Source organism: Podarcis vaucheri, assembly GCF_965113315.1.
Source record: "Podarcis vaucheri genome assembly, chromosome: 16".
In the NCBI taxonomy this organism is placed as follows: Eukaryota; Metazoa; Chordata; class Lepidosauria; order Squamata; family Lacertidae; genus Podarcis; species Podarcis vaucheri.
Genome location: NC_138754.1, coordinates 42,600,813 through 42,624,680, shown reverse-complemented (window position 1 = coordinate 42,624,680; position 23,868 = coordinate 42,600,813). Strand labels below are relative to the sequence as shown.

General features: G+C 48.6%; 3 protein-coding genes across 4 annotated transcripts in view; 1 reads left to right on the top strand and 2 right to left on the bottom strand.

Moving 5' to 3' along the window:
• The window catches only part of TTC28 (tetratricopeptide repeat domain 28), a gene marked incomplete at its 5' end in the record, with an annotated part of 127,668 nt that extends 126,058 nt beyond the window's left edge, over nucleotides 1-1,610 (bottom strand). The window contains 2 exon segments of the mRNA XM_082203750.1: nucleotides 1,435-1,595; nucleotides 1,598-1,610. Coding sequence (XP_082059876.1) covers nucleotides 1,435-1,595; nucleotides 1,598-1,610 — 174 coding nt within the window.
• Nucleotides 1,611-1,834: 224 nt separating this feature from the next.
• On the bottom strand, nucleotides 1,835-19,104 carry CHEK2 (checkpoint kinase 2). Of its 2 annotated transcripts, none has more exons than XM_082203812.1 (14): nucleotides 18,592-19,104; nucleotides 17,398-17,522; nucleotides 16,971-17,118; nucleotides 14,680-14,773; nucleotides 14,263-14,371; nucleotides 13,416-13,469; nucleotides 12,362-12,423; nucleotides 11,636-11,735; nucleotides 9,850-9,936; nucleotides 8,200-8,363; nucleotides 7,692-7,807; nucleotides 4,447-4,532; nucleotides 3,199-3,279; nucleotides 1,835-2,012 (listed from the first exon to the last, which is right to left on the bottom strand). In XM_082203812.1, the coding sequence occupies exons 1-14, from the start codon at nucleotides 18,854-18,856 to the stop codon at nucleotides 1,929-1,931; spliced, it is 1,575 nt and encodes a 524-aa protein (XP_082059938.1). In that variant the 5' UTR covers nucleotides 18,857-19,104; the 3' UTR covers nucleotides 1,835-1,928. The 2 variants fall into 2 exon arrangements, with proteins under 2 accessions (XP_082059938.1, XP_082059937.1); XM_082203811.1 differs by having other exon boundaries at nucleotides 13,416-13,472; nucleotides 18,592-18,888.
• HSCB (HscB mitochondrial iron-sulfur cluster cochaperone) lies at nucleotides 19,100-23,792 on the top strand. The gene is made up of 6 exons (XM_082203834.1): nucleotides 19,100-19,368; nucleotides 19,484-19,580; nucleotides 19,908-19,997; nucleotides 21,214-21,358; nucleotides 22,867-22,914; nucleotides 23,388-23,792. The coding sequence occupies exons 1-6, from the start codon at nucleotides 19,115-19,117 to the stop codon at nucleotides 23,477-23,479; spliced, it is 726 nt and encodes a 241-aa protein (XP_082059960.1). The 5' UTR covers nucleotides 19,100-19,114; the 3' UTR covers nucleotides 23,480-23,792.
• Nucleotides 23,793-23,868: the final 76 nt, after the last annotated feature.

Below are 23,868 nucleotides of genomic sequence, written 5' to 3'. Positions count from 1 at the left end.
GAAGCTGGCAGCGGCGGCAGGTTAGGGGTTAGGGGGCGCAAATTACTTGCCTTGCCCCGGGTGCTGACAACCCACGCTACGCCACTGGCAGGAACCCTTTGCTACTTGATGCAAAACAAGCAAGGCAACAACAGCTTTGCTGCTCTTCACCTGCTCATCATCGGCCCATGTAAGAAAAGGCCGGCCGGCACCTGGTGCCCCTGCAGCTCCCACTCAAGAGCATTCAGAGCCCCAGCTCCTCCAAAGGCCTCCCAAGGACAATGCCAGATAAAATGGTCTCCTTCAGGGGGGAGCTGCCCCCCGCTGTGAAGTGAAACAAGCTGAATAGCAGCTCTTCAGGATTTTCAGCTTATGGCACTTTCTCCCCTCTCACCCCAGGAAGGAGAGAGCATTTTCTCAACCAGCTCTTTATTAACCACTTTAGTGCCAAGGCATTGATACAGACCTCCTTGCAGGACACCCTCCCTGAGCCAGCCCTGCTTTTCATATATATGCGAAACTGTGCAATCATGTTACCCCTGAAGCCACCCCACAGCCAGCCAGCCAGCCAGCCAGCCTTCTGTAAGGCAAACAGTGTTGGGAGGAGAGCACCCCCAGGGAGCAAGGCCTGAGCAGCACAACAGCTCTGGGAGTGTTGGGTGTTCTCTCGTGGGGCAAGCATAGCTCAAACTGTGCAACTTGGATGCCTCCAGTGTGTGTGTGTGTGTGTGTGTGCGCGCGCGCACGCACGCGCGCTCATGCACACCTATATTAAGGAGCAGATGAGTGAAAAGCCTTTCTCTGGCACAGGAGCTGGAAGTGCATTACCAAAGTGGGCAGTACTGAAGGAGATGAGCCCACGACCTGGTTTGGCACAAGGCAGCTTCCTGGATCTGCAAACTCTGGTCCGCTCAACTCCGTTACACCAGGAGCTGCCTCAGCCAAGCTGGACTGCAATTCCCATCCTGCAAGGGAAAGGCAAGGCAAGGAAACGGAAAGAAGGCAGGCCAGAAGGGGAGGGGGGAGAGACCTATACCCATCTGTCTAAAACTTGCACAAACACTGGAGGGGGGGGGCGCTTTTTATACTCCAGGGCGCTAAGAAACAAGCCCGCCTCACAGTGTGCCACTATCACCCAACCCTGCAACTTGCCTCGGCGCACACGCGTCAAGTTGGCTTAGTTTCGCCACGCTGTCCGAGCGCCCTTGCCACCCCGGCCGGGAGGCAGCCCCGAAGGAGCGGCCAGGGCCCCCGAGAGCGCGCTCGCCTCCCGGCAGGCACGTCGGGGCTACCGAAGGGGCGGCGCCCGCCCGCCCGCTTCCCACCTCCACAGCCCCATCCAGCCGGGACGTGGCAAGAGATCGCCGCCTGCCCGGACGACGCCCTCCTCTCCCAGCGCCCGAATCCGCCCCCCGCTTGGTCGCCCCCGTCCCTCCAGCTTCGCCCGGCGCTCACCCCGGCGAGAAGGGGCCCGCGAGGATCCCGCTCGCCGCCGCCGCCGCCTCCTCGGCGCCAGCGCCTGAAGCTCCGCGGCGCCTCGGGCTCCATGGCGGCCCCGCTTCGGCTCACCGCGGCGGCTGCGACGCCCCCTCGGCCCGCCGGCCGCCCCGCGCCCGCGGCATCGGCGCCATCTTCGGGCTGTGCGCTGCTCCGCCCCGCTGGGGGGGCCGGGGGCCGGCCGCGCCCCTCCTCCGCGCCCTCCAACTGCAGGCGAAAAGTTGCCGAAAGTCCGGGGCAGGACAGGGACCGACGCGCGCACGTCGGAAGGGATCGCTTGCACTCGGCCCCCTTCCCCAGGTAGGGCAGGCACGGTATACACAGTGGGAGTTTTCCACAATTAACCAGGTCACGCTAGTCTTAGAAAGCTTTTTATTTACCAAAATATCCATGTACTACAATTTAAAAGAACTTCATAAACTTATAAAATTTTCTTTTTTAAAAAACAGCCCTTAAGAAGCCATCTTCACTTTTTGCACCTTGGAGGGACCAGCCTGCTCCTGCGAGTGGCGCCGTTTCCTCCTGCTGGTGGGTGGCTGAAAAAGAAAGGAGGAGGATTAACCTGTGGAACCACCTGCCGCAAGGCCATGGAAGGGTGCAGCAGCGCTCCAGACACTCCCTGGGGCCTCAGAAAGCCCCTTGTATGACTGGAGAAAACATGGTTTGCTGTCCACAAGGCAAACCAGCAACCACAGATTGAAGTGGGTTTGCAAACTGTGGCTGGGCCTGGGGGCTGGACTGGCACAACCCATCATTATAGGCACCACTCTGCCTCCAGAAGCGACTGCATTATCAAATGAAACAGAGAAAGCAGACCAGCCGCTCTGAAAGAGACACCGCCTATCAAATATTCCAAAATACAGTGGTGCCTCGCAAGACCAAATTAATTCGTTCCGCGAGTTTTTTCGTCTAGCGAATTTTTCGTCTTGCGAAGCACGGTGTCGGGAAAGTTTTGGAAAAGCTTCAAAAATCACCAAAGTCTTCAAAAACCTCAAAAAAGGCTACCACACCGCGTGCTATGAGTTGCTCCTCGAAGTCAAGTCGCAACTGTATTAACGGTGTTAAGAAAAAGGAAACAAACTTGCAAGACGTTTTCGTCTTGCGAAGCAAGCCCATAGGGAAATTCGTCTTGCGAAGCAGCTCAAAAAATGCAAAACCCTTTCGTCTAGCGAGTTTTTCGTCTTGCGAGGCATTCGTCTTGCGGGGCACCACTGTACTTGGAGGACTTTTAGCTTCAGTGAGAAGTCCATTCCCCACCCCCCCTGGAAAAGTTGCTTCAGTTTATTCCATCTCATATCTGGTGACCATTTTGTTGCTGCCATAGAGATTTGGCTGGTTTTAGCATACGGTTGTAGGACTCTGTTCTACTTCTTGAAATGCCAATTGTATTTGTGCCTTCATGGGTAGTCAATGCACTCCTGTAATACAAAGCCATTATACTGCACTATTTTTGTTTGGGGCTACCACCCCCCTCACTCTTCCTCTTCCCCCCACAAAGCCCTCCAGTGGTCTATCTACGGCTTCACCTGTCAAAACCCCCACCCAGAGCCTCTGGCCTCCTTACACCATCCAGCAGCGCTCCCAAATGCCTGTGCTTGCTTGAGCACAAGCCAGTGCTGAATTAAGTTATTTTCCCATTTTAAAAAAAGGAAAATCCCCCCCAAATGTTTTCTAAAATCAATTCACAAGTTCTTCAAGCAACCCATCATGAGAAATAGATACCAAAGTTGAGGCCTCTGGTGCAGGCACCGGCTCCTGAGTTTGAGTGATTAACTGTTGAAAAGTGTGCTTCATATTTTCATCCTGTGGAGAATATGTATTTGCACATATATTTAAAATGAAATCATAGGGTGGCATAATTCTAGCAGTTGATTAACAGTGTGAAGCAGCCAAGAATGAGGCTGGGCCACAAGGCAGGCAATGGGAGGCAAGAATGGGGATGAAAGGGACGCAAGGAGCATACTCCAGCCTCAGGCAGGCAGCATATTCTGGGGTACCTATTGGAGGGCATCAAATTGTCAGTTTATTAATAAATTCCTTCCCCACTACAGTGGGAGGAGTTATTTGGATTTTCTGCCTCAGACACTTTTCGGGTTGCAGACGGACCCCCAGAACCGGAGGGTCCACTATATTTCAGAGAGAGGGAAATATATCTGCAGGACTCAGCAAGCAGAAACCTAAACAAGGTGGAATGCGGTCTTTGGCCTTGGCCAAAGGTACAAGCCCCTGCCCCGAAGGGGGCCAGACACCCAACTCCCCTTCTCCAGGCATTATCTTCACTGCCATGCTGTCCCTGTGAAGACTCCACACACTGACCATTTGCTGTCTTTCATTGACATACAAAAAGCTAAGAACTTGTCCCTCCATCAGCAGGTAAAGAGCTTTTCGCTCCAACAGGCTTTTGGGAACGGACTGCTTTTAGTGAAAGGGCTGGTGCCATGCTGGTTTTATTATAATTATTTGTATGTTTTAAATAGATTTCATTTATGTTTATTCTTTTAATTCTATTAATGTTTAAGTGCTTTTTTAATTATTGACTTTTCTAGGTTTGTAGCAATTATTGCTTTTATCTGTAAGCTGCCTTGGGTCCTGTCAGGGAAAAAGGTGGGGTAGAAATATATTTTTTTAAAAATAACAACTTGCAACCTGTATTTGTCCAATACAGACCATTCCATACACTAAAACTGTTGGAGAAGGTCATCCTGGCTGTCACAGCCTGTTCAGGTCTTATCATGCCACAATTTGAAGAAGGGACTTTTCAGTTGTGGCACCCAGCAAATGGAACCACCTCCACTTCAGAATAAGGGCTTTCAATGCTTGTTAAAGACCTGCCTGATATATGGCTGGTCTACTGTAGATTGTGATGCATTTTGTTATGAGGGGCTGCTGAGAAACATCTTCAACAAAACAAACAAACAAAATCATCCTGTCCTGTTCTACCTAGATAGGACAGCTCAGGTGAGCATATACCTGAAGCCAGGGATGTTCTAAAGCCTCTTCTATTTTAAGACGCTTCCGTGGATCCACCACTAGCAATTTCTGCACGAGGTCAAAGGCTGAAACAACAAAGCAAAATGTGCTGTAGTTCAGCAATAACAGAATGAAACCCTCATGGCCCCTCTAGTCCAGCCTGCCACACCTGCTTCTCTGCTTGGAGAAAACCTGTGTGGCCCCCACCTGTTCTGGCTCCCTCCCTGTCCTCCTCCTTTGCAAAGGAACAGCTGATACATAAACATTGTAGTTAGTACTCAATGTTTAAGTACCTTACCTATATTCAGAAGAGGCTCCTGCTGTCACAATTTCTAGTGTGGGTTCAGGCCAAAGAAACTCTACATTACTCAAACATAAGCTTCATTTAATTCCAAGGGGATTGCTCTGTGATAAGTATGTACAGGAACAAAACCTGAATCGGTTAGTCTTACAGGGGCCAAAAAGGACTGTTAACAAGGGACCCCATAAATTTCCAAACCCGTGGAAAATATTGTTCCACTCCTACAGCTTACTCACTTCTACATCTTTTTGGAATGCAGAATACCATGGAGGGATATTAAGTGCACTAGGACCCAGAAGACCAGGGTTAAAATGATGCCCGGAGCCCTTGCCACAACCCCAAGCAAGAAAGGAAGTCTGACTGCGGTAGCATCTGCCATTAACATCACCAGTCATGGCACAGTGGCTGAGGAGATGCAGATGCACTTAGTGCCAAGCCATAAGCCAGTTACCTTGTAAGATGCTATTCAGAACACACCTGTGTGGTTTTGCTGCCCTTGCTTCCTAAGTGGGAGAGGGAAAAGGTACCTCACCTCTTTCACCTGTTTGAGGGCCAGGAGGATGCTGTAAGTCTCCTTGGCTCCCTATTGGAAGCCACAGGTAGCCTTCAAGAGACAAGAAGTTCCTTTCAGCGCCATTGTTTATCCAGGCTTCCCTCTGATGCAAGGAAGAAGACCCCAGCAGTTCAGTTTGTGTCATTTGTTTGAGTCCCAGCCAACATGCCTTGCACTAAGAGCATTGTAGAATTGGAAGGGATCTCGAAGGATATCCCTCCTAACCCCATGCAATGCAGGAATCCTGCCAACAGCTGTCCCTGGATGGGCTGGAACTACCAACCTTCTGCTTGAGTCACAATGACGCTTAAGTCTTTTAGACCAGTGTTTCCCAACCTTTTTTGGGCAAAGGCACACTTGTTTCATGAAAAAAATCTCGAGGCACACCACAGCCCCGTGACGTCAGCGCGCAGCGTCACGCCGGGAGGGACGCACGAAAGTGTAAGTTTCAATCCCCCCCTTGCCTTCCTTCTGTGCCAACCGCCAAAAAGCCAAGAATCGCGGGACCGCCGGCGGAGGGGGGAGGGGGGAGGGCGAGCGGAGGCAGCGGCGAGCCCTGTTCCTCCCCATCCGCCCCATTCCGTGCAAGGAGCGCGAACAGGTGTGAGAAGGGGGTCAAACCTGCGGGCCAGCGCCGGGGAACCTCCAAGCTTTGGGGGTGGGGGGGGAGGCAGCAAAGCGAGGCAGGAAGGAGAGCGCGGCTTGGCTGGGTGAGCTTTGGCAGGGGCAGGGAATGAGAGCCGCGAGGCGGGCGCTGCGGACGGAGGTGCTGCCCGCCGAGCTCGCAGGCAGCCAGGCAGGCAGACGGCGAGAGCCCCGCACTGGGCGGCCTCTCCTGGGAAGTTTCAAAGCTGTAGTTAACTATTTTAGATTATTATAAAAAAAATTGAATGCTGGAGCACGATTTCTGTTCTCATCCTGAAGCAAAGTTCTTAACCCAAGGTAATATTTCTGGGTTAGTGGAGTCTGTAACCTGAAGCCTCAGTTACCCGAGGTACCACTGTCCCATGTAATGTAGTTTTGTGTTTTTGTGTTGTGAGCCTTGGATGTTAAACAGCCACCACCACCGCAGGCCCTTAAAAACAAGGTACTTTCATATTCATCTTTACTTGGAGGCAAGCCTCCCTCTTCCCAAGGGGGCCACTTCCCAATTCAGAGTGCTTGGCATCCTAAGGAGGGGAGCAGCGCTGGATTTGGGACGCTGCTGGCGGCAGAGGGGCGCAAATAACAACACTGAACAGATCGGTTGGAAAAAGCAGCTGTACCAAAATGAATTATTGCGAAAATGAGGGATATTTGAGGGAGGGGCCGTCAAATGTTGTCCTCGCCCAGGACGCCACTTGAAGGAAGCAGCGGGGGCGGACGCGGGTTGGAATCCTCTCAGCCCGGCCTCCCTCACAGGGTTGTTGGGGGGGGGTAAATGGCGGGGAGCCCCGCCCCCCCCACGGAGCTCCTGGGAGGGAGAAAAAGGAATGCGAAAGCGCTAATAATAAAAGCCAATTTATATATGTGGAGAGAGGGAGGGAACCCTGAGGCCGCGTCAGGCCCACAAAGGCGGGAAGGGGCCCCTCAGCCGCGCAGGAGGCGCCTGTCCCGCAAGAGGCCGGCAAAGGTCACCTCTGACGCCCTTGCAGCTCCCTCCCTCCATTGCGCGCGCAGCGGGGGGCGCCGCTCACCATCCTCCGTGGCTGCGCGTGGCGGCTGCAGGTCGGCGGGCCCCTCTGGCGCGCGTGGACGGCGGCGCCCCTGGTGCAACTCAGGCGCTGGAGGGAGCGGAGCGAGTGGTACATGGCGGAGGCTGAGGAGCGAGGCGCTGCGGGCGGGCGAGGGGGAGGAGGACGGAGTGGGCGGAGTCGCAGCCAATGGGGTGGAAGAAACCCACGTTTCCTTTTTGAAAGAGAAACTTTTAAACGAGCGCGTGGTTGAAGAAGGCGCTTGCCCAGCTCCCCTCTGCGCCTCGGAGGGGGGGTTTGAGCACGCGCAATGCACCGCCCTCCCGCCCTGCGCCGTCGTCGTCTCGCACTCCTCCCTTTTGCGCGCGCTGCCCCGCCGCCGCCCCATTGGCCGGGTCCTGTCAGCTGATCCTGTGTTATTTCCTGTGTGTGTGTGTGTGAGGGGAGAATGGAGAGAGAAACCTCGGCACCACCACCGCGGAGCCGCCCCGGCTCAACGCGGATCCTCGCCGCCGCCGCCGCCCCGCCTCTCGCCGCCCGACTCACCCGCCTCCCTCCCACGGCACACCAGGCAACGACCCGCGGCACACTAGTGTGCCGCGGAACACCGGTTGGGAAACACTGTTTTAGACAGCTCTCTCATTTAAACACTGCTGGTGCCTCTATGGTCAACAGACACACCTCTGTCCTGAGAAGCAGGGTCACACCAATGCCTTACCCTCCTCTGACACATGCTGCCATATTTCTGCACAGTAGTAGTATTCTCCCTGGGCGATCTGCTCCCTCAGAGACAGACGAGCATTTTTATCAGAGAAGGGTGGATATCCGGAGAGGCTAATCGAGACAAACAAGAAGAAAAACATGGCAGGCCTGCAGCCAAAAACCCACGAGGGGCCGAGGGGCAATGTCTGAAGTGGGAATTGGAGGCTCAACTCCACGGCGACAACAGCGCTTGGAAATGCAACCCTCACTCAGCCTTACAGGATTGTTACAAGATTAACAGGCAACTAAAGCTTGAGCCTACATGTGCAGAAGTCAAACTAACTTTAATGAGCTCACATCCAAGTAAGTCTTGCACAGAATTCAGCCTTAGTTCTCCATGGAAGGGCAAGAGACAAAAATTAAAAATAAAAAGTATTCAAGTCAATGTGTTCAAAATTTCACCCACAAACAGGTACACTTTATGGGAGGACACAAACCTTTGTCAGCCTTCCTGGGTTTCTTACCAAATAAAGAGAATGACTCCCAGACTCCAGCAGTCCACTGAGCGCCCATAACCTCCTGTCTCAGCAAAATTTTGAACTTCGGGAGCAAGATAGTCAGGTGTACCGCATAATGTTTTCATAAGGGATGTTTCTCCAAGAATTTTGGATTGACCAAAATCTGTTATCTTGTACAACAAGAAAAGTAACAAGAATAGATTGATCAAAACTTCAGAAGTCATTTAACCTGCTTCTTGCAATGAAGGTCTGCATGTGTCCCAAACCACTCTGCCTAGGTATGTAAAAAAACTGCTAGACAATAGTTTCGTCTCCAAAGCAAAACCTTGGAAGGCAAGATTTTGCAGAGGGAGAGACAAAGAGGGCCTGGGAGACCAAGCAGAGTCACAAGGTCTTTCACAAACACACCCTGCACTCATGTCTTAAATATTTCATTCCATGATAACTGAGTGGCATGCACTGGAACGCCATCAACATCAGAGTCTTGACTATGCTACCACTCAGTGGATTTGTAACTGGGTGACTGACCGAACCCAAAGGGTGCTCATCAATGGTTCCTCTTCATCCTGGAGAAGAGTGACTAGTGGGGTGCCACAGGGTTCTGTCTTGGGCCCGGTCTTATTCAACATCTTTATCAACGACTTGGATGATGGACTCAAGGGCATCCTGATCAAATTTGCAGATGACACCAAACTGGGAGGGGTGGCTAACACCCCAGAGGACAGGATCACACTTCAAAACGACCTTGACAGATTAGAGAACTGGGCAAAAACAAACAAGATGAATTTTAACAGGGAGAAATGTAAAGTATTGCACTTGGGCAAAAAAAATGAGAGGCACAAATACAAGATGGGTGACACCTGGCTTGAGAGCAGTACATGTGAAAAGGATCTAGGAGTCTTGGTTGACCACAAACTTGACATGAGCCAACAGTGTGACGCGGCAGCTAAAAAAGCCAATGCAATTCTGGGCTGCATCAATAGGAGTATAGCATCTAGATCAAGGGAAGTAATAGTGCCACTGTATTCTGCTCTGGTCAGACCTCACCTGGAGTACTGTGTCCAGTTCTGGGCACCACAGTTCAAGAAGGACACTGACAAACTGGAACGTGTCCAGAGGAGGGCAACCAAAATGGTCAAAGGCCTGGAAACGATGCCTTATGAGGAACGGCTAAGGGAGCTAGGCATGTTTAGCCTGGAGAAGAGGAGGTTAAGGGGTGATATGATAGCCATGTTCAAATATATAAGAGGATGTCACATAGAGGAGGGAGAAAGGTTGTTTTCTGCTGCTCCAGAGAAGCGGACACGGAGCAATGGATCCAAGCTACAAGAAAGAAGATTCCACCTAAACATTAGGAAGAACTTCCTGACAGTAAGAGCTGTTCGACAGTGGAATTTGCTGCCAAGGAGTGTGGTGGAGTCTCCTACTTTGGAGGTCTTTAAGCACAGGCTTGACAACCATATGTCAGGAGTGCTCTGATGGTGTTTCCTGCTTGGCAGGGGGTTGGACTCGATGGCCCTTGTGGTCTCTTCCAACTCTATGATTCTATGATTCTATAGAGACCTGGGTCAAAGCATCTCACAGAGCAACTTTGTTTAAAGCACATGATGTGGGTTGAGGAGGGGAGGGCTGAATTCTTAGACAACTCCTGCTCACCTTTATAAGGCAATTTGCCTCAGGAGATGACAATAGCACATTCTCCAGTTTCAGGTCCCGGTGAATAATGCCTTTTTCATGAAGATACTTTGCACAGCGCCAAAAAGAGAAAGAATATTATGCAATTAACAGATTGTTGTGGCTCACACACCTTTGCAAGTAGCATCTCCGCTCCTTTTAGAGTACAATGTCCTGCCTTCCATGCCTAGTCAACCCCCTCACAGGCACAGCCACGAGCACTGCATAAACAAAAACAACTGACAACTTAGTGTGTGTGTGTGATCTATATTGCCCAGAGTGTAGCAGAACAATTCAACATAACAGGTCCACATTGCAAGTTCAATGCTTAGAGCTGATCTTGAAGGAAATAAATCTTGAACTCCCAATCTTGAATAGAAAAATCTGAAGAGGATTCCACAGTGGAAGCAACATCATGGGAAGGGTGTTTCCAGGACTAAGGTGAAACTATGAGGCTCCCTTCTTATTTTTGCTATTGGATGCTGCATGTTGTTTATGCAATCTTCTTATGTTTATAGTACAGTGGTACCTCGTTTTGAGTCCGGGATCCGCTTGACGAAAGGGACGCTCGACAAAGCGCCGCTCTGCGCACATGCGTGGAGTGGTTTTATGCTTCTGTGCGTGCAGCAAACCCAAAAGTACCCGTTCCAGCACTTCCAGGTTTGTCACAGACATTCCATGAAATGGATGCTAAACCAGGCAGACTCAAAATGAGGTACCACTGTATTGAAATGTGGGGGCTTTGTACATTATTATAATTACTATTGTTTTGCTATGTTATGCTATTGTTTTGCTATGCTACTGTTTTTGCTATGCTGTCTTGCTAACCTTTTAGTGTTCTTTAAGAATGTCAACAAGCTTATAGACGTGATCCAGCCAGCAAAGTGTACTTGGAATTTCACAAAGCTTTTCACAAAGGACCTCATCCAAGACTCTGGTTGCTTTTAAACACCTGCTTTAACTGTCTCTTATTGATAATTGTATTTTTAAGTGCTTAAAGGTTTTATTATAATCACGCAGTATATAAATTTTGTTAAATAATAATATAATAATATATAATAATATAATATATAATATATAATAATATATAATAATATAATAAAAAAAACTATTGAGAAAGCTTAGCAGTCGTGGAATAAGACAAAAGGCTCTCTTTCATGGTGAATAAGGTGAGCAATGGCTTCTAGCCCTGAAGGCCATGTTCCACCTCCACAGTGGGCTGTTGTGCTGGGGTCATGCTTGGCTTCCCAAAGGCATCTGGTTGACTTCTATGAGAACAGGATGCTGGACTAGATGGTCCACCGGCCTGATCCAGCAAACTGCTCTTATCTTTTCTGTCACTGAGCTGTGGCACTTCCTCAGGGTGCAGAGATGTAATGTCTTTCTGTGAATTCTCCAAGTGATGAAGAGAGGTACACTTCTGTTTAGAGACATTGCATGGTCTATGCAGTAAATGTTTCCATGTGCTACATCAGGGGCAGCTAACCTGTAGACTTCCAGGTTGGACTCCCACTTCCCATCATCCCTAGCCAGCCAATAGTCAGGGATGAGGGGAACTGCAATCCAGCAAGGTTAGTTAACCATATTCTGAAGCAGCTACACAACAGCCTTTGCTCATCAGAAGGTTTAACAAAAGAGGCTGTTGCATCCATGTGGTGCAACAAACAAAGCAGACTCCAGATTGTACCAGTGACTACATTAACAGTCATCAAGCCAAGCTCACCCTACATTACCGGGAGAAAACCAGTTTTGCAGAGTTAAGGGGTACCTGCACAGCCAAAAGCATTTGATAGAAATAAAGTTTGCACGTTGCTTCACTCAGTCTTGCTGGGCGCAGAACCTTGTCAAATAGCTCTCCACCTTCCATCCTGAAAGACAGAGCAGAGTAAACCCATGTTTGAAGGCAAAACAAAAATGGAAATGGTTTCATGATGGAAAGTAGCAACTATTTTTCATCACTGGATACAAAATTCTTCAGTGTAGCATGCAAAGATCTAGAATTAGTTTTCCAAGACTAGCCAAACACTAGCAAGGAAGCCAAGGGGAGAGACAGTCTTTGTACGCTGAAATCTCTGTGGCCAAGGACATCTTCCAAAATGACAAGGAAAATTCTGAAGGAGCCTGGAGCCTAAGGAGGCTTGTTTGCGACCCAGAACCTCCTCCTCCTTCATCAAGTGAGCAGGGCTGACGGCTCTGAGATGAGAACCTCTACACACAGGGATTATTCTGAGCACTAAACATGGAACAGTCTGAACAACAGCTGAACAAGGAGGAAGAGGGCTGGTTCCCATAGAAATCCAGCCCCTGAGAAAGGCTGTCTAGATTGTCCATTCATTCCATCTCCTTAGCTTCTCTTTCCAGCAGTCATAACCTGAGTTTTCTTCTTCTTTAATTATAGCCACACTGAACTGCTCATTTTAGACACTGCCACTCACAGACCTGAGGCACAAAACCGCTCCCTCCGCCCCAAAGAGCACAAAGAAGAATAACTTACAATTCCAAAACAATGTAAAAGTCTTCTCCTTCAAAGAAGTCTATTATCTTGATAAGGCAAGGCTGTAGCAAGGAAGGAAAGGAAAACATCCAAACATTTGCTAGGAAAAAGCCGCTCTCAGAGAAAGCAACACCCTCCAAAAGCAGCTCTTTTTTCCTGAAGCCAAAGAACAGCACAGAACTCTCAATTCAAAGGAAAATGCTTACAAATGTGAGGACAAAGGGCAAGAATGACATCTCCACCATAGGACCTAAATATACCGCCACACTCCACTGAGTAAAAAATAAGTGGGAACTGCATTAAACTGTTGCAGCATGGTATGTTGCTGTTCACCGTTCCAGCCTGCATTGCACTCTCCCAAGGTACTTCAAATTAATTTACTTTTCCTCCCTGCCTTTCAACAGTCAGTCAGCCAGCACCATTCCCTGGCCTCAATTCCTCCCACATTTAAGCGATTTCCCCCCCAAAGATTTTTGTTGTGCTTCTGAACACCTTTAGGTTCCTCTGAGGCTGAGCCCCACAATATTCTGCCTGTTGGGCACAGTAGATTCCATTTTGCAGACATCAGAATCTGCCCCGAGAGAATGGGCTTGCTAGTAGCATATGAAATAAATTAGAACCACTGTCAGGTCTTTAGTAGGGCTGGACAATATATCGATATATCATCCAAAACTAGTTCAAGTCCGTATCATGATATCAGTTTCATAATTTTTGACCTGGCAATATATTGCTAATCATGAGTGTGTGTGTGTGTGCCATGCAAAAATCACAATGTGGAAGCAACCATGAAGCCAGCCAATGCCTCTACATAGCTCCATCCTTATTTCAGACATTATATCAGTATATTGCAATGTTTAGCTGGTGATATATCACTAAGTTGAAAACCAGCTCCATGCTTATTTCAGACACTGTAACATATCAAGATATCACGATGTTTAGCTGGCGATATATTGTGAAGTTGAAAACCAGATATCACCCAGCCCCAGCCTTTAGTGAGAAGAAGAGGGGAGGTAAAAATAATTTTAAAAGCTGCCTGGTTTAAGAGCCCACTTACATGGTCAATCTTCTTCAGAATCTCCACTTCCGTTTCCACATTAAAAGGCTTGTCCTGCTTTTAGACAATGGAACATCAAAGCGTAAAGGTCACTTGCACAGCTTTAGTATGAGCCCATCTGCTTAGCTTGAGGGTGCTTGACGGTGCAAGAGGACAGCGAAACAGAAGGAAGCTCACACACTGACAGAACATCAAGCCTCCTGCCCTCAGTAAAAGTGCTGAAGACAGCCTGCATTGCTGCAGCAAAAAAAGCAGGAAAGCCAAACATAAGGCACTCGGCTCAGCTGGAAGAAGAGTCCTTGAAATTTCACAGAGTTGTAGAACCGCCTGATTTGTATAAGGGAGATTGTTTTGAGAGATAGAAAAGGAAACTAGGCCACCCTTCCTCAACCTGGTGCCTTCTAGATGTTTTGGGTAAAGATGTCCATCAGCTAAAGGCAACACAGCCCTGCTGGCAGAGGCTGATGGGAACTGTAGTCTAAAACATCCACCCTGGGGGAGGCTGAACCAGTCAATACTTTTCTTGAAACAAAAGCTCACATAGGCACAATCAGGTAACTTTACAAATTCCACTAGGGCCACAAACCTCAGCACATGCCACAAAAGTTCCACTGATTCTTCCATGCTATATGTTTAGGACTGAGGTGTGAGTCATTTAAGATTGTGAGTTTTCCACAATTTGTTTAGCACAAATAAATTTGCATATATCATCTTAATCAGCAGCAGTCAAAGCAAACAATGTTTAATCATCTACAGAGCACAGGTGACAACCTAAGGTACTTTACAAATAATATTTCTCTCCATCAAAAATTCCCTGCCCAGAGGACAAAAACAAAGAGATACTTACATTCTCCGGCAAAACATCTGCCATAAACCTCCGTTTATTTATTATTTTTATGGCCACTTTCTTACAGGTGTCCCTTTCAAAGGCCAGCTTCACCTCTCCACAGGCACCACTAGCAGAAAAAGGAGCTACTTCAAGGTTAGGGTTCTAACATTTAGATGGTGAAACTGTGAAAGAAATGCTTGCAGTGCCCCAGATTTAAACAGAGATTCAGAGGACAGTCCTCTCCTCTCTCATCCCCTGATGTGGGAGCAAAAGGCTGAGGAGGCTGATTCACCTCCACTGAGGGCTACCACTGGAGCCTCACGATGCCCACCCACCCCACCCCCCGGCCCACAGGTGCAACTCTCAGTGGTCCTCCCTAAAGACAGCGTTGCAGGAAACTTGTAAGCTAGGCAGGCAGAAAGACTCGTAACTTACGTGCCCAAGGTTTTTGATATGATATATTTGTCTGTGAGCTCCTTGGGATACTCCAGCTGATGATCACTTTCCATGAGGTCGGAGAATACAAATACTGGAAAGCGAGAGGAAGGAGAGGAGACCCCAGTCCAATAACTACTATTGCAAGGAAAACATACCACTTTCTTCCTGATCTCCAGTGCTCAGTGTTGTGGCCAAACATAATGGAAGAGATCAGAAGAACAATGTGTTTGTATATGTAACAATGCTAATAATGCTGACAGAATGAGATCCCTTTCCAAATTGCTTTGCTACACACCAGGAAAGCCTGCCTTCACTGCGGAAGGTGGAGGGCAATATGGGAACCCCATAAGCAAGACATGAGCACAACAACCCTCTTTGGGTCATGATCTCCAGCAGATATTATTACAGTGGTGCCTCGCAAGACGAAATTAATCCGTTCCGCGAGTCTCTTCGTCTAGCGGTTTTTCGTCTTGCAAAGCAACCCTATTAGCGGCTTAGCGGATTAGCGCTATTAGCGGTTTAGCGGCTATTAAAGGATCAGCGGATTAGCGGCTAAAAGGCTATTAGCGGCTTAGTGGGGAGGGAGCGGGGAAAAATCGGAACACTTGCAAGACGTTTTCGTCTTGCAAAGCAAGCCCATAGGGAAAATCGTCTTGCGAAGCAGCTCAAAAACGGAAAACCCTTTCGTCTAGCGGGTTTTCCGTCTTGCGAGGCATTTGTCTTGCAGGGCACCACTGTATATTTGAGATAGTACAACCATTATGACTAAAAGCCATTGACAGCCCTGTCCTCAATGCATTTGCTTATTCCCCTTTTAAAACCAGCCAAGCTAATCAACTGCTCCTTTGTATTGGAAGATATACGATGTGGCTGATTAGAGATATACCAGATTATACATTTTCTAAATCAACCAAATATAAGATTCAAACATTACACGACTTAAATAGTTTTGAGCAACTACTCAACTCAACCAACCCACTGGGAAAGGGAATCTCTCCCAACTATAGAAAATCCTCACACATAATTTGACTAACCTTTTTCTTCTTATATGTGATAAGTGTACGCGGCGTTGCACTCTCAGTTGTCTCCCAGTTATCCCCTCCCCTATGTATTCTCATTTTATTTTTCTACTTGTATTTTTACATTCATCATTCTTACTGCATTTTGTATGTGCTTATGTCAATAACCATTCTGTATGAAAATGACAATACAGTAATAACAATAAAGTTTCTTATTGAATAAAAATTAAAATAAAATAAAATCCACACACAATTGCTACTCTTCCTCTCACTTCATTAAGACTAAAATGGGGAAAAGATTTTGAAGAAGAATTAGAGGAACAAATTTGGAATAAACTACCATGTGGATCTATCTCAATTAGAACTCAATAACATGCTTTTAAGATAGCACATTGATGCTACATACAGCTAGATTATACAGAATTAATTAGAACACATCCAACTTTTGCTGGTGGGAATGCAACTTACCTGGCTATCTAGTGCACATGTGGTGGTTCTGCCCAAAAAAATTTCCCTTGGGGAAAGTTTTTCAAACAATTAATCAAACAATGGGACAATCACTACTATAAGACCCCAAATTGGCCTTCCTATCTTATTTTACCCCTCAGTTTAAGAACATAACCAATAAAGACCTCATCCTCAATTTATTAACTGCAGCTAGATTAGTGATCACAAAAATATGGGAAAACTGCAAATGCAAATCTTTTTGAAGCCTGGATTTCGCAAATATGTGACATTGTGCTTATGGACAAATTAATTATGTCACAAAAGGAATATCAATAGGCAGGGACTGGACTTATGGAGAGACACTTTCATTGGATTGCCTTTATTAAAAGGTCTAAAACTACAACCATCACACGCTGTTTTTATTTCCTTTCTGTACTACTACTAAACTGCTTTCTTTGTATGAGTTTTTTTTCTTACTTGAAATTAAAAATCAGTTAGCAAAACAACCACCATCCAAGCTAGTGTCCATCCCTACATGTTGGGCTAACAAATTTCGTTGTCTACCTGTGCACTACTACACAACAGCTGCAAGTGCGTCACTCTGAACAGCAGCCACTGGGGAACAGGAGTGGAGGGAGATTATCACCCACAGAGAGCGAGGCGTTTCTTCTGATACAGACTGCCTCTTACATTACATTCAGGGTTAATTTTGACACTATTTCATCAAGCTGTGTCACTATAAAACCATGAAGGTTGAAAACTGGATTACACTCACTACCCAAAATGCCCCCTGGAAGGCAGGGAGTTTGCAAGGAATCTTACCTTTGTTGTGGGGCAGGGAGAGCGAGATTTCAGCAACATTTGCCAAGGGAAGCTTCTTGCTCTTCCCAAGGAGCTTTCCATTGATGAAAGTCCCATTGGCACTTTGGTCTTCAATATAGGCCACGTGGCAGCTTCCGGGCCCTGGTTCCTTGGAGGAAGGACAGTGAGCTAGGAGAGTCCACTTGGCAGGGTCTCCCTCACAGCAGAATCACAAGCGAGGAAATAGGAAGGGTTCTGATGGCCCTTGTGGTCTATTCCAACTCTATGATTCTATGATTGAAATTCTGCAGAAAGAGCCCCACATAAACCTTGCAAGCCAGAAGGACACACAACCCGGGCACACCCATTCACTGCCACCAGAAAACTTCCTCAAAGTGGAACTTGTTGCCCAGAGCAGAAAGCAAGAAGGAATCTCTGCAGTACTTACTCTGAAGATGCGGAAGTGCCTTTTGCTGTACTGTTTATAGAGCTCTGTCTCAGTCAGATTCAGCTTAGCAAAACTGTAGTCGCAACTTGGGTCTCTGCCAAACCAGTACTCATTTTTCACGCAGTCTAGGGTGGGGGGAAAGAAGAGCACAAAACCCAAGTAAGGAAACAGCATGTGGAAAACACACCTGCATCCTCTTGCGGGCCTGAGAAGAGCAAAGGAGGCTCAAGCATAGTAGGCATCTCCCCATCTGAATCAAAAAGCTTTGAGAAATTAAAACCTACCAGAGATTTATCTGACATGGGTTTATAAACAAGCTCTCCTTTTACTTTTATTCACCAGAAGGGCAATTGCTTGCTGGCATCAAAGACCAGAACGGTATTAACAGAAGGAAAAGGTGATTCCCAGCAAAACCCCAGTCCCTGATAATGAGGAATCATCCAAAAAGAGACAAAGAAGGAAGCAAAACATATAGTGAACTGCTGAAAATAATGAACAGCAGTTCAAATATAGAGGAAGACCAGAATTGCTGCAGTTTGGCCAAGATTGTGAAACATGTAGATGAATTCCCGATACCTTTTCCTTCTAACACAAGGAAACGCCTTAGCGAGTAGCTGGGCTGGGAGCCCATTCCACTACTTGCCTTATTCCTGAGTGCTCATATAAAAGAAAAGGGTACAAGATCACATCCCAGCTGGACAAGCAATATCCCAGTTGGATCTGGTTCTTTTGGAACTCCACAGTGGAGGATGCTGGCTGCACTGAGTTTTCCCACCTGGTGCATAAGAACACCCTTCTTAGCAAAGGAACAGGCTCTCTGGCTGGCACCGGTGGATCTCCCTTAGAGCAAACGCACCTCTAGAACAGGCATAGGCAAACTCGGCCCTCCAGATGTTTTGGGACTACAACTCCCATCATCCCTAGCTAACAGGACCAGTGGTCAGGGAGTTGTAGTCCCAAAACATCTGGAGGGCCGAGTTTGCCTGTGCCGGCTCTTCCCTCCACCCAGTTGTGATTCTGAAGAGGCAACAGCAGCGTGTTTTCCATAGCCTTTTGCGGGTGCAGCACTATATGCTGTGATTTATTTAAGCAGAGGTTCCTTCCTCTGGTCTGACGCCCAGGGGAGCCGCTGCTGCTCCTCGCGGGCCACGACGGGGGATGGAGCCGGTGGGAGAGGGCCGCCTGCTCACGCACCGCAGCTGGGGAAGCCCCTGGCCAGGCTGAAGAGGCGGCCCCAGGGCTGCGGCGAGGGCTCCTGCGGGCCGGGCTCCGGGTCCTCGGGGATGGGCGGCAGGTCCTGCGTGGGGAGCGTGTCCAGGGAGCTGAGGGTGCCGGAGCTGGACGACGACTGGCTGGCGCCCGGGGTGCCGCTGGAGCCGCTGGAGCCTTCCGCCGGCGGGCGAGGAGGCGGCGGCGGCGGCGGCGGCTGGGAGTCGCTTCCGGGCTCCTCGTGGGACATGGCGGCTTCCCGGGAGAAGGAGCTGCCGGCCGACGCGGCAGAGCGAGGGGTGCGCCGCCCAGGGCCGCTTTCCTCCGGCCGAGGCCTTCTTCTCCGCAGCGACTCTCCCGGCGAGGAGACGAGCCCACCCGGCGGCGCACCTGGCCGCTCCCTCCCGCCTTTTCGGCAGCCCCGCCCCCGGAGGCCTACGTCACGGGCCTGAGCCAACCGCGGGCGAGCCGGCGCGCAGGGCCCGCCGGGAGTTGTAGTCCGGGCCGGATGAGGTGGGACGCGCTGAGCAGGAGGCTTCGCTGGGCGGCGGCGGCGCCGCGGCGCCTCCTCGACCCCCGGGCGCCCGCCTGGGCCGCCGCCTGGCCTTCGCCCTCCTCGTCCTCGCCGCCGTCTCCAGCGTCGTGCTGGAGCTGCGGCCTGGCTCTGCCGCCCGCCTCGCCGCCGCCGCGCTTCTTCTGCCCTTCGTGCCGGGCGCTGCAGCCCCCCGAGCCCCGCGCCGACCTCTTCCGCCTCCTGGGATGGTGCGTGGCCTGGAGGGCGGGCGGGCAGGCGAGGGCGCTGGGCCGGGCGAGGGTCTCCCTCCGCGCCCCCTCCTCACTCTCTCTCTCTCTCTCTCTCTCTCTCGTTCGCCTGCAGCGAGCGCAGCTTCCAGGTGGACGTGGGCCTCGTCCAGCAGCGCTTCCGGAGCCTGCAGCGAGCGCTGCACCCCGACTTCTTCAGCCGGAGACCTCAGGTCAGGCGGGCAGGCCGCCCCTCGCCCACCCCGGGGGGGCCCTCGCAGACGCAGACGTCCTAGAAAGACCCCCCCCATGGCTATTTAGGGAGGGGGGCGTCCCTCCGCTCCCATATGCAAGGCCTAGGCCGGGTGCCTCCTTCCCTTCTGCCACCCTCGCTTGTCATGGGAGGGAGCAGATCCGTAAATGCATTATACCTCTTGTGCAAGCGAGTCAGAGTAAAGTTAAAGTGTAAGGTAAACACAGTTGTTTGGGTTCGCTGTGCTTTTCTCCCAGTGGTGGCTCAGGAGTACTGGTGAGCTGATCTCCCAATGCTCTTTCAACAGGCGGAGCAGAATTTTTCCAAGCAACACTCTTCTCTGGCTAACAAAGCCTACCGGACGCTCCTGAGCCCCCTGAGCCGTGGGCTGTACCTGGTAAGATACCTGCTGTGTGTTAGGATATTTCCGTTCTACCTTAAAAGGGAGCAGGCTGTGAGTCACAGAGTCTGCGTATTTCCTGTTCACAGGATGTTTATGTTTCCTATTGCTTTCGTTTTCGTTATGAAAAGATGTTTGGTAAGAAACTCAACATCAAGCACATGAGAAAAGGGTGTTTTCCTTTCTAGCAGATTTTTATGTGTCCTCCATACCCTATATAAATTCTTCCTAATTGCATGGTTCAAAAAGTTCTTATAAATTTTAGCTTTACCATACCAAAAGCATACATGCCAACCAAATTTAATATTGTACCCCTCCAAATTTAACTGAATATTGTTCAACAGTATCCAAGTTTTTAACCAACATAAACAAGCAGTGTCATAATATAAAGTAAGTTTGGCAGTGAGAACCCACCTCTTTCTTTAGCTTCTATCAGAATTTTATACGTTATTCTCAGTTTCTTCCCCTGCTAGACAAATCTAGAAATTTCCCTTTGCCATTCTTTGAAGCAGCCTGTATTATTAATTACTAGAGCCGTTTGAAATAAAAGTAGCACTTAAGCTAAAGCATTCATTTTTATGGATGATTTCTTCACAAGTTGGTACTTTTTCTTGGCTTCCCAGCCTTCTATAAATCACACTCCTGAGGCTCCTCTATTAGTATGATAGACCAGGGGATCACCACACCCCTCCTGACTGGTTTGGGATTAGTTGTCTCCAGAAGATCTATCCCCTTCTTGCTGAACTGAAACCTAAGTGGAGTGTTCCCTCACAACTCCACTTTTCCTTTCTCAAATTCAGCTTCCCAGTTCTCATTTGTCTGTATACTCCACTGTCTTTAAATCTGACACTCAGTTCAAAGACTCCTTTCTCTGGCTGTAGATCTTTCCCTCAGGGTGGATGTTACACAAACAGCCAAAAGGCTATCCACCTATCCAGCTGAGCGCCAAGAATACCAACTCTCGATTCCTTTTCTTTTTCCCTCCCAAAGTGCTGAACCCACCCTCCTCAGGCTAGCTGTACCTGCAGCCAACCAGAGTGAATCTCCAGCCCAGCAGTGGCATTGCATCTCCATGCTCCAGTCTACCTCAGCTTTCCATGGGAAGTAGCTACTGCCTTTTGCATCAACAGGTGCTGATCAATTCTCATGGTTCACAGGCTGCCTTCAGAGTGAAGTGAGGAAGTTCTTAAAAGCCATTATCATTCTTTTCTAGCTGGAGTTGAATGGAGTAGAGCTGGAGAAAGGAACAGACACTGAGGCAGACCCTGAGTTTCTCTCAGAAATCATGGAAATTAACGAGAAACTGTCAGATGCAAACAATGATGCTAAAATAGAAGAGATGGAAAACTTTATTGCAGGTAAGATGGAGAATTGTGCCTGAAGAGGTGTCTATGCTGTCTTTCAGTGGGGTGAGGGGCGGGAATCTATCAAGGAGTGAAAGCACAGTAATGAAAACCTCCACAGAACAACATGAAGCAGTATTTAGAATTATAAAGCCACCTCAAAGGTCACCCTGTTGATGAAAAAACACACAACTCCTGTCTCTCTGCTTCAAATCCTAACAAATGAGCTTTTTTTGAATTTAGGTTCCCCTGTGGGTTTTCATTTGCATCTTAACTCTTTCTTCCTTTCCTCAGTTTAAGTGTCCCACTCACAGAAGCTGCTGCTATTACTTCTGTTGCAGGCCGCTTGGGCACAACAGATGCTATATCTGTCATTTCCCCACACCCCCTTGATAGGATTGAGAGTTTCTGAGGGTTGGGAGTGTAGATTGGGGAAAGTTCCTGATCTTGACATTCAATACAGCTGTGTGAGGATGCATTAGCTGATCTTCATTGAAGTGTAAAAACGGATCAGTACATAACTATGGGCATCATTAATGCAAAGCCTTGTTCTTAACCACTCAGTGTGCAATCCAGTGCATCTGAACTCTGAAGTCAGTCCCATTCAGTTACATTCTAGTTTGAGTGTCCATGTCTAAATAATTCTAGCCAGCTGTGTTGAAGGAGCACAATAAAGGTAAAGGGACCCCTGACCTTTAGGTCCAGTCGTGACCGACTCTGGGGTTGCGGCGCTCATCTCACTTTATTGGCCGAGGGAGCCGGCGTACAGCTTCCGGGTCATGTGGCCAGCAGGACTAAGCCGCTTCTGGCGAACCAGAGCAGCGCACGGAAACGCCCTTTACCTTCCCACCAAAGCGGTACCTATTTATCTACTTGCACTTTTTGTGCTTTCGAACTGCTAGGTGGGCAGTCGTGGGGATTCGAACCGCCAACCTTCTGATCAGCAAGTCCTAGGCTCTGTGGTTTAACCCACAGCGCCACCCGCGTCCCTAAGAAGCGCAATACCAGTACCCAATTCTATGCAGAAACTACAGCAAGGGGCTTACGGTGTCACTTCTAGAAAGACTAAAAGCTCAGATTTGCAATATATTTTCCACTGGAGCCCAAGCAATTTCCCCTTTGTCAAGGGCAAGTACAACAAGGAAGAACTGAAGCGGGGGGGTGGTTGTGTTGTGCTTGACATGGAGTGAGCTCAGTCACAGATCAGATGAATCAGAGAGCACTTTCTCATTTCTAGAGACATTTTGGAAAAATCCCTTTGTGGGTGTGGCTAGACTTTCAATAAGACATCTGTTGCTTCCTGACTCAATAGAGCATTCTTCCAAGCCAACATGGTTCATAGGTGGGCATGATGGGAATTATAATCCAGAACAGCAAGGACAATGGGCCCGGAAGGCTGCTTTAACATTTGCCCTCCTAAGGACAGTATCCATGGTCATGACATCTCATGAACAGGAGTGAAGGCACATGTAGATAACAGCTTTGTCTTAAATGAAATCAATGCCCTCTTCTTTCCCTTCCAGCTAAACAAGAGGAGCTGATTAAGGATGTGAGCAGAGCGTTTGAACATGGTAGGAGTATTTCCTTCCTACTTTCTTTGGGGTGTGACCTGCTTGCGAATGCCCTCTTGGGCTCCCCGCTGCATGTGGCACGTGCCACCCACACAGCTTACAGGGCTGAGTGCTCATCAGAAGCCATTCTGGATTGTAAGGACTTGCTTAAAGACACCCGTCAAGGAAAGCTGAGCTGTTCAGAAATAGAATGCACTTACTGGTTTTATTGAGGCTCATTTCTCTACAGACATTGATCTTAAGGCACACAATGGTTAGTCCTGTTAGGAGATATTAGTACTAAGTTCTGCAGGATGGCCCAGCAGCAGAGCAGCCTACTTTCTTGAAGTCACTTGACTGACATATTGCAAAAACCTGCTGTTCTTTGGGTTCCTGAATGCCAGGAGTGTGCTGATTCTGATGGTGTAGCCATTTCTCAGTGCTGGGAGCAAAGTTCCCACTGGAGTACAAATTTGCTTTTTCTTTAATTGCAGATGATCTTCAAGAAGCCAAAAAATATCTAGCCAAAATGAAATATTTTGCAAACCTAGAAGAAAAGCTGAAGAAGAAGAAAATCCCTTCCTGACTTCACAGTATTTCCTAGGATGAGTGGTTTGATAGGCAACTCAAAGCAATGAGGCCACGGTGCAGTGCATTCTTTGGCATGACATAGAAGAGAGTGGGCATGATACCTGCTCCTCAACCTGTGGAAAACATCTCACTGCTCCATTGTCAAGATGCTCTCCGATAAACACTTGAGTGCAGAGACCCTGCTTTGGATGAGGCCATACTTAGGAACTGCCTTTTTTAGCCCTGCTTATGTCTGGGAAATACATGTTATGCGTTGTTTTGAGCTCCCAAGCTTATAAATCAAAATAAATGTGTGGCCTCTGGATACACTTCAGTTTAGAATTTTAAAGAAATGAGGTTAGGCTAGATGGTGACATGCTGTCTTGATCTGGTGAGGGCTGAGTT

What these genes read in the sequence shown, in the direction of transcription:
- CHEK2 (XM_082203811.1), bottom strand. Translation starts at nt 18,856, where the DNA reads ATGTCCCACGAGGAGCCCGGAAGCGACTCCCAGCCGCCGCCGCCGCCG. An exon ending in GGCACTTCCGCATCTTCAGA is followed by an intron (nt 17,119 to 17,397) that starts GTAAGTACTGCA and finishes CCTTCCTCCAAG; the next exon opens with GAACCAGGGCCCGGAAGCTG. An exon ending in TTTTACATTGTTTTGGAATT is followed by an intron (nt 11,736 to 12,361) that starts GTAAGTTATTCT and finishes TCTGTCTTTCAG; the next exon opens with GATGGAAGGTGGAGAGCTAT.
- HSCB (XM_082203834.1), top strand. Translation starts at nt 19,115, where the DNA reads ATGAGGTGGGACGCGCTGAGCAGGAGGCTTCGCTGGGCGGCGGCGGCG. An exon ending in TGAGCCGTGGGCTGTACCTG is followed by an intron (nt 19,998 to 21,213) that starts GTAAGATACCTG and finishes ATTCTTTTCTAG; the next exon opens with CTGGAGTTGAATGGAGTAGA. An exon ending in GAGCAGAGCGTTTGAACATG is followed by an intron (nt 22,915 to 23,387) that starts GTAGGAGTATTT and finishes CTTTAATTGCAG; the next exon opens with ATGATCTTCAAGAAGCCAAA.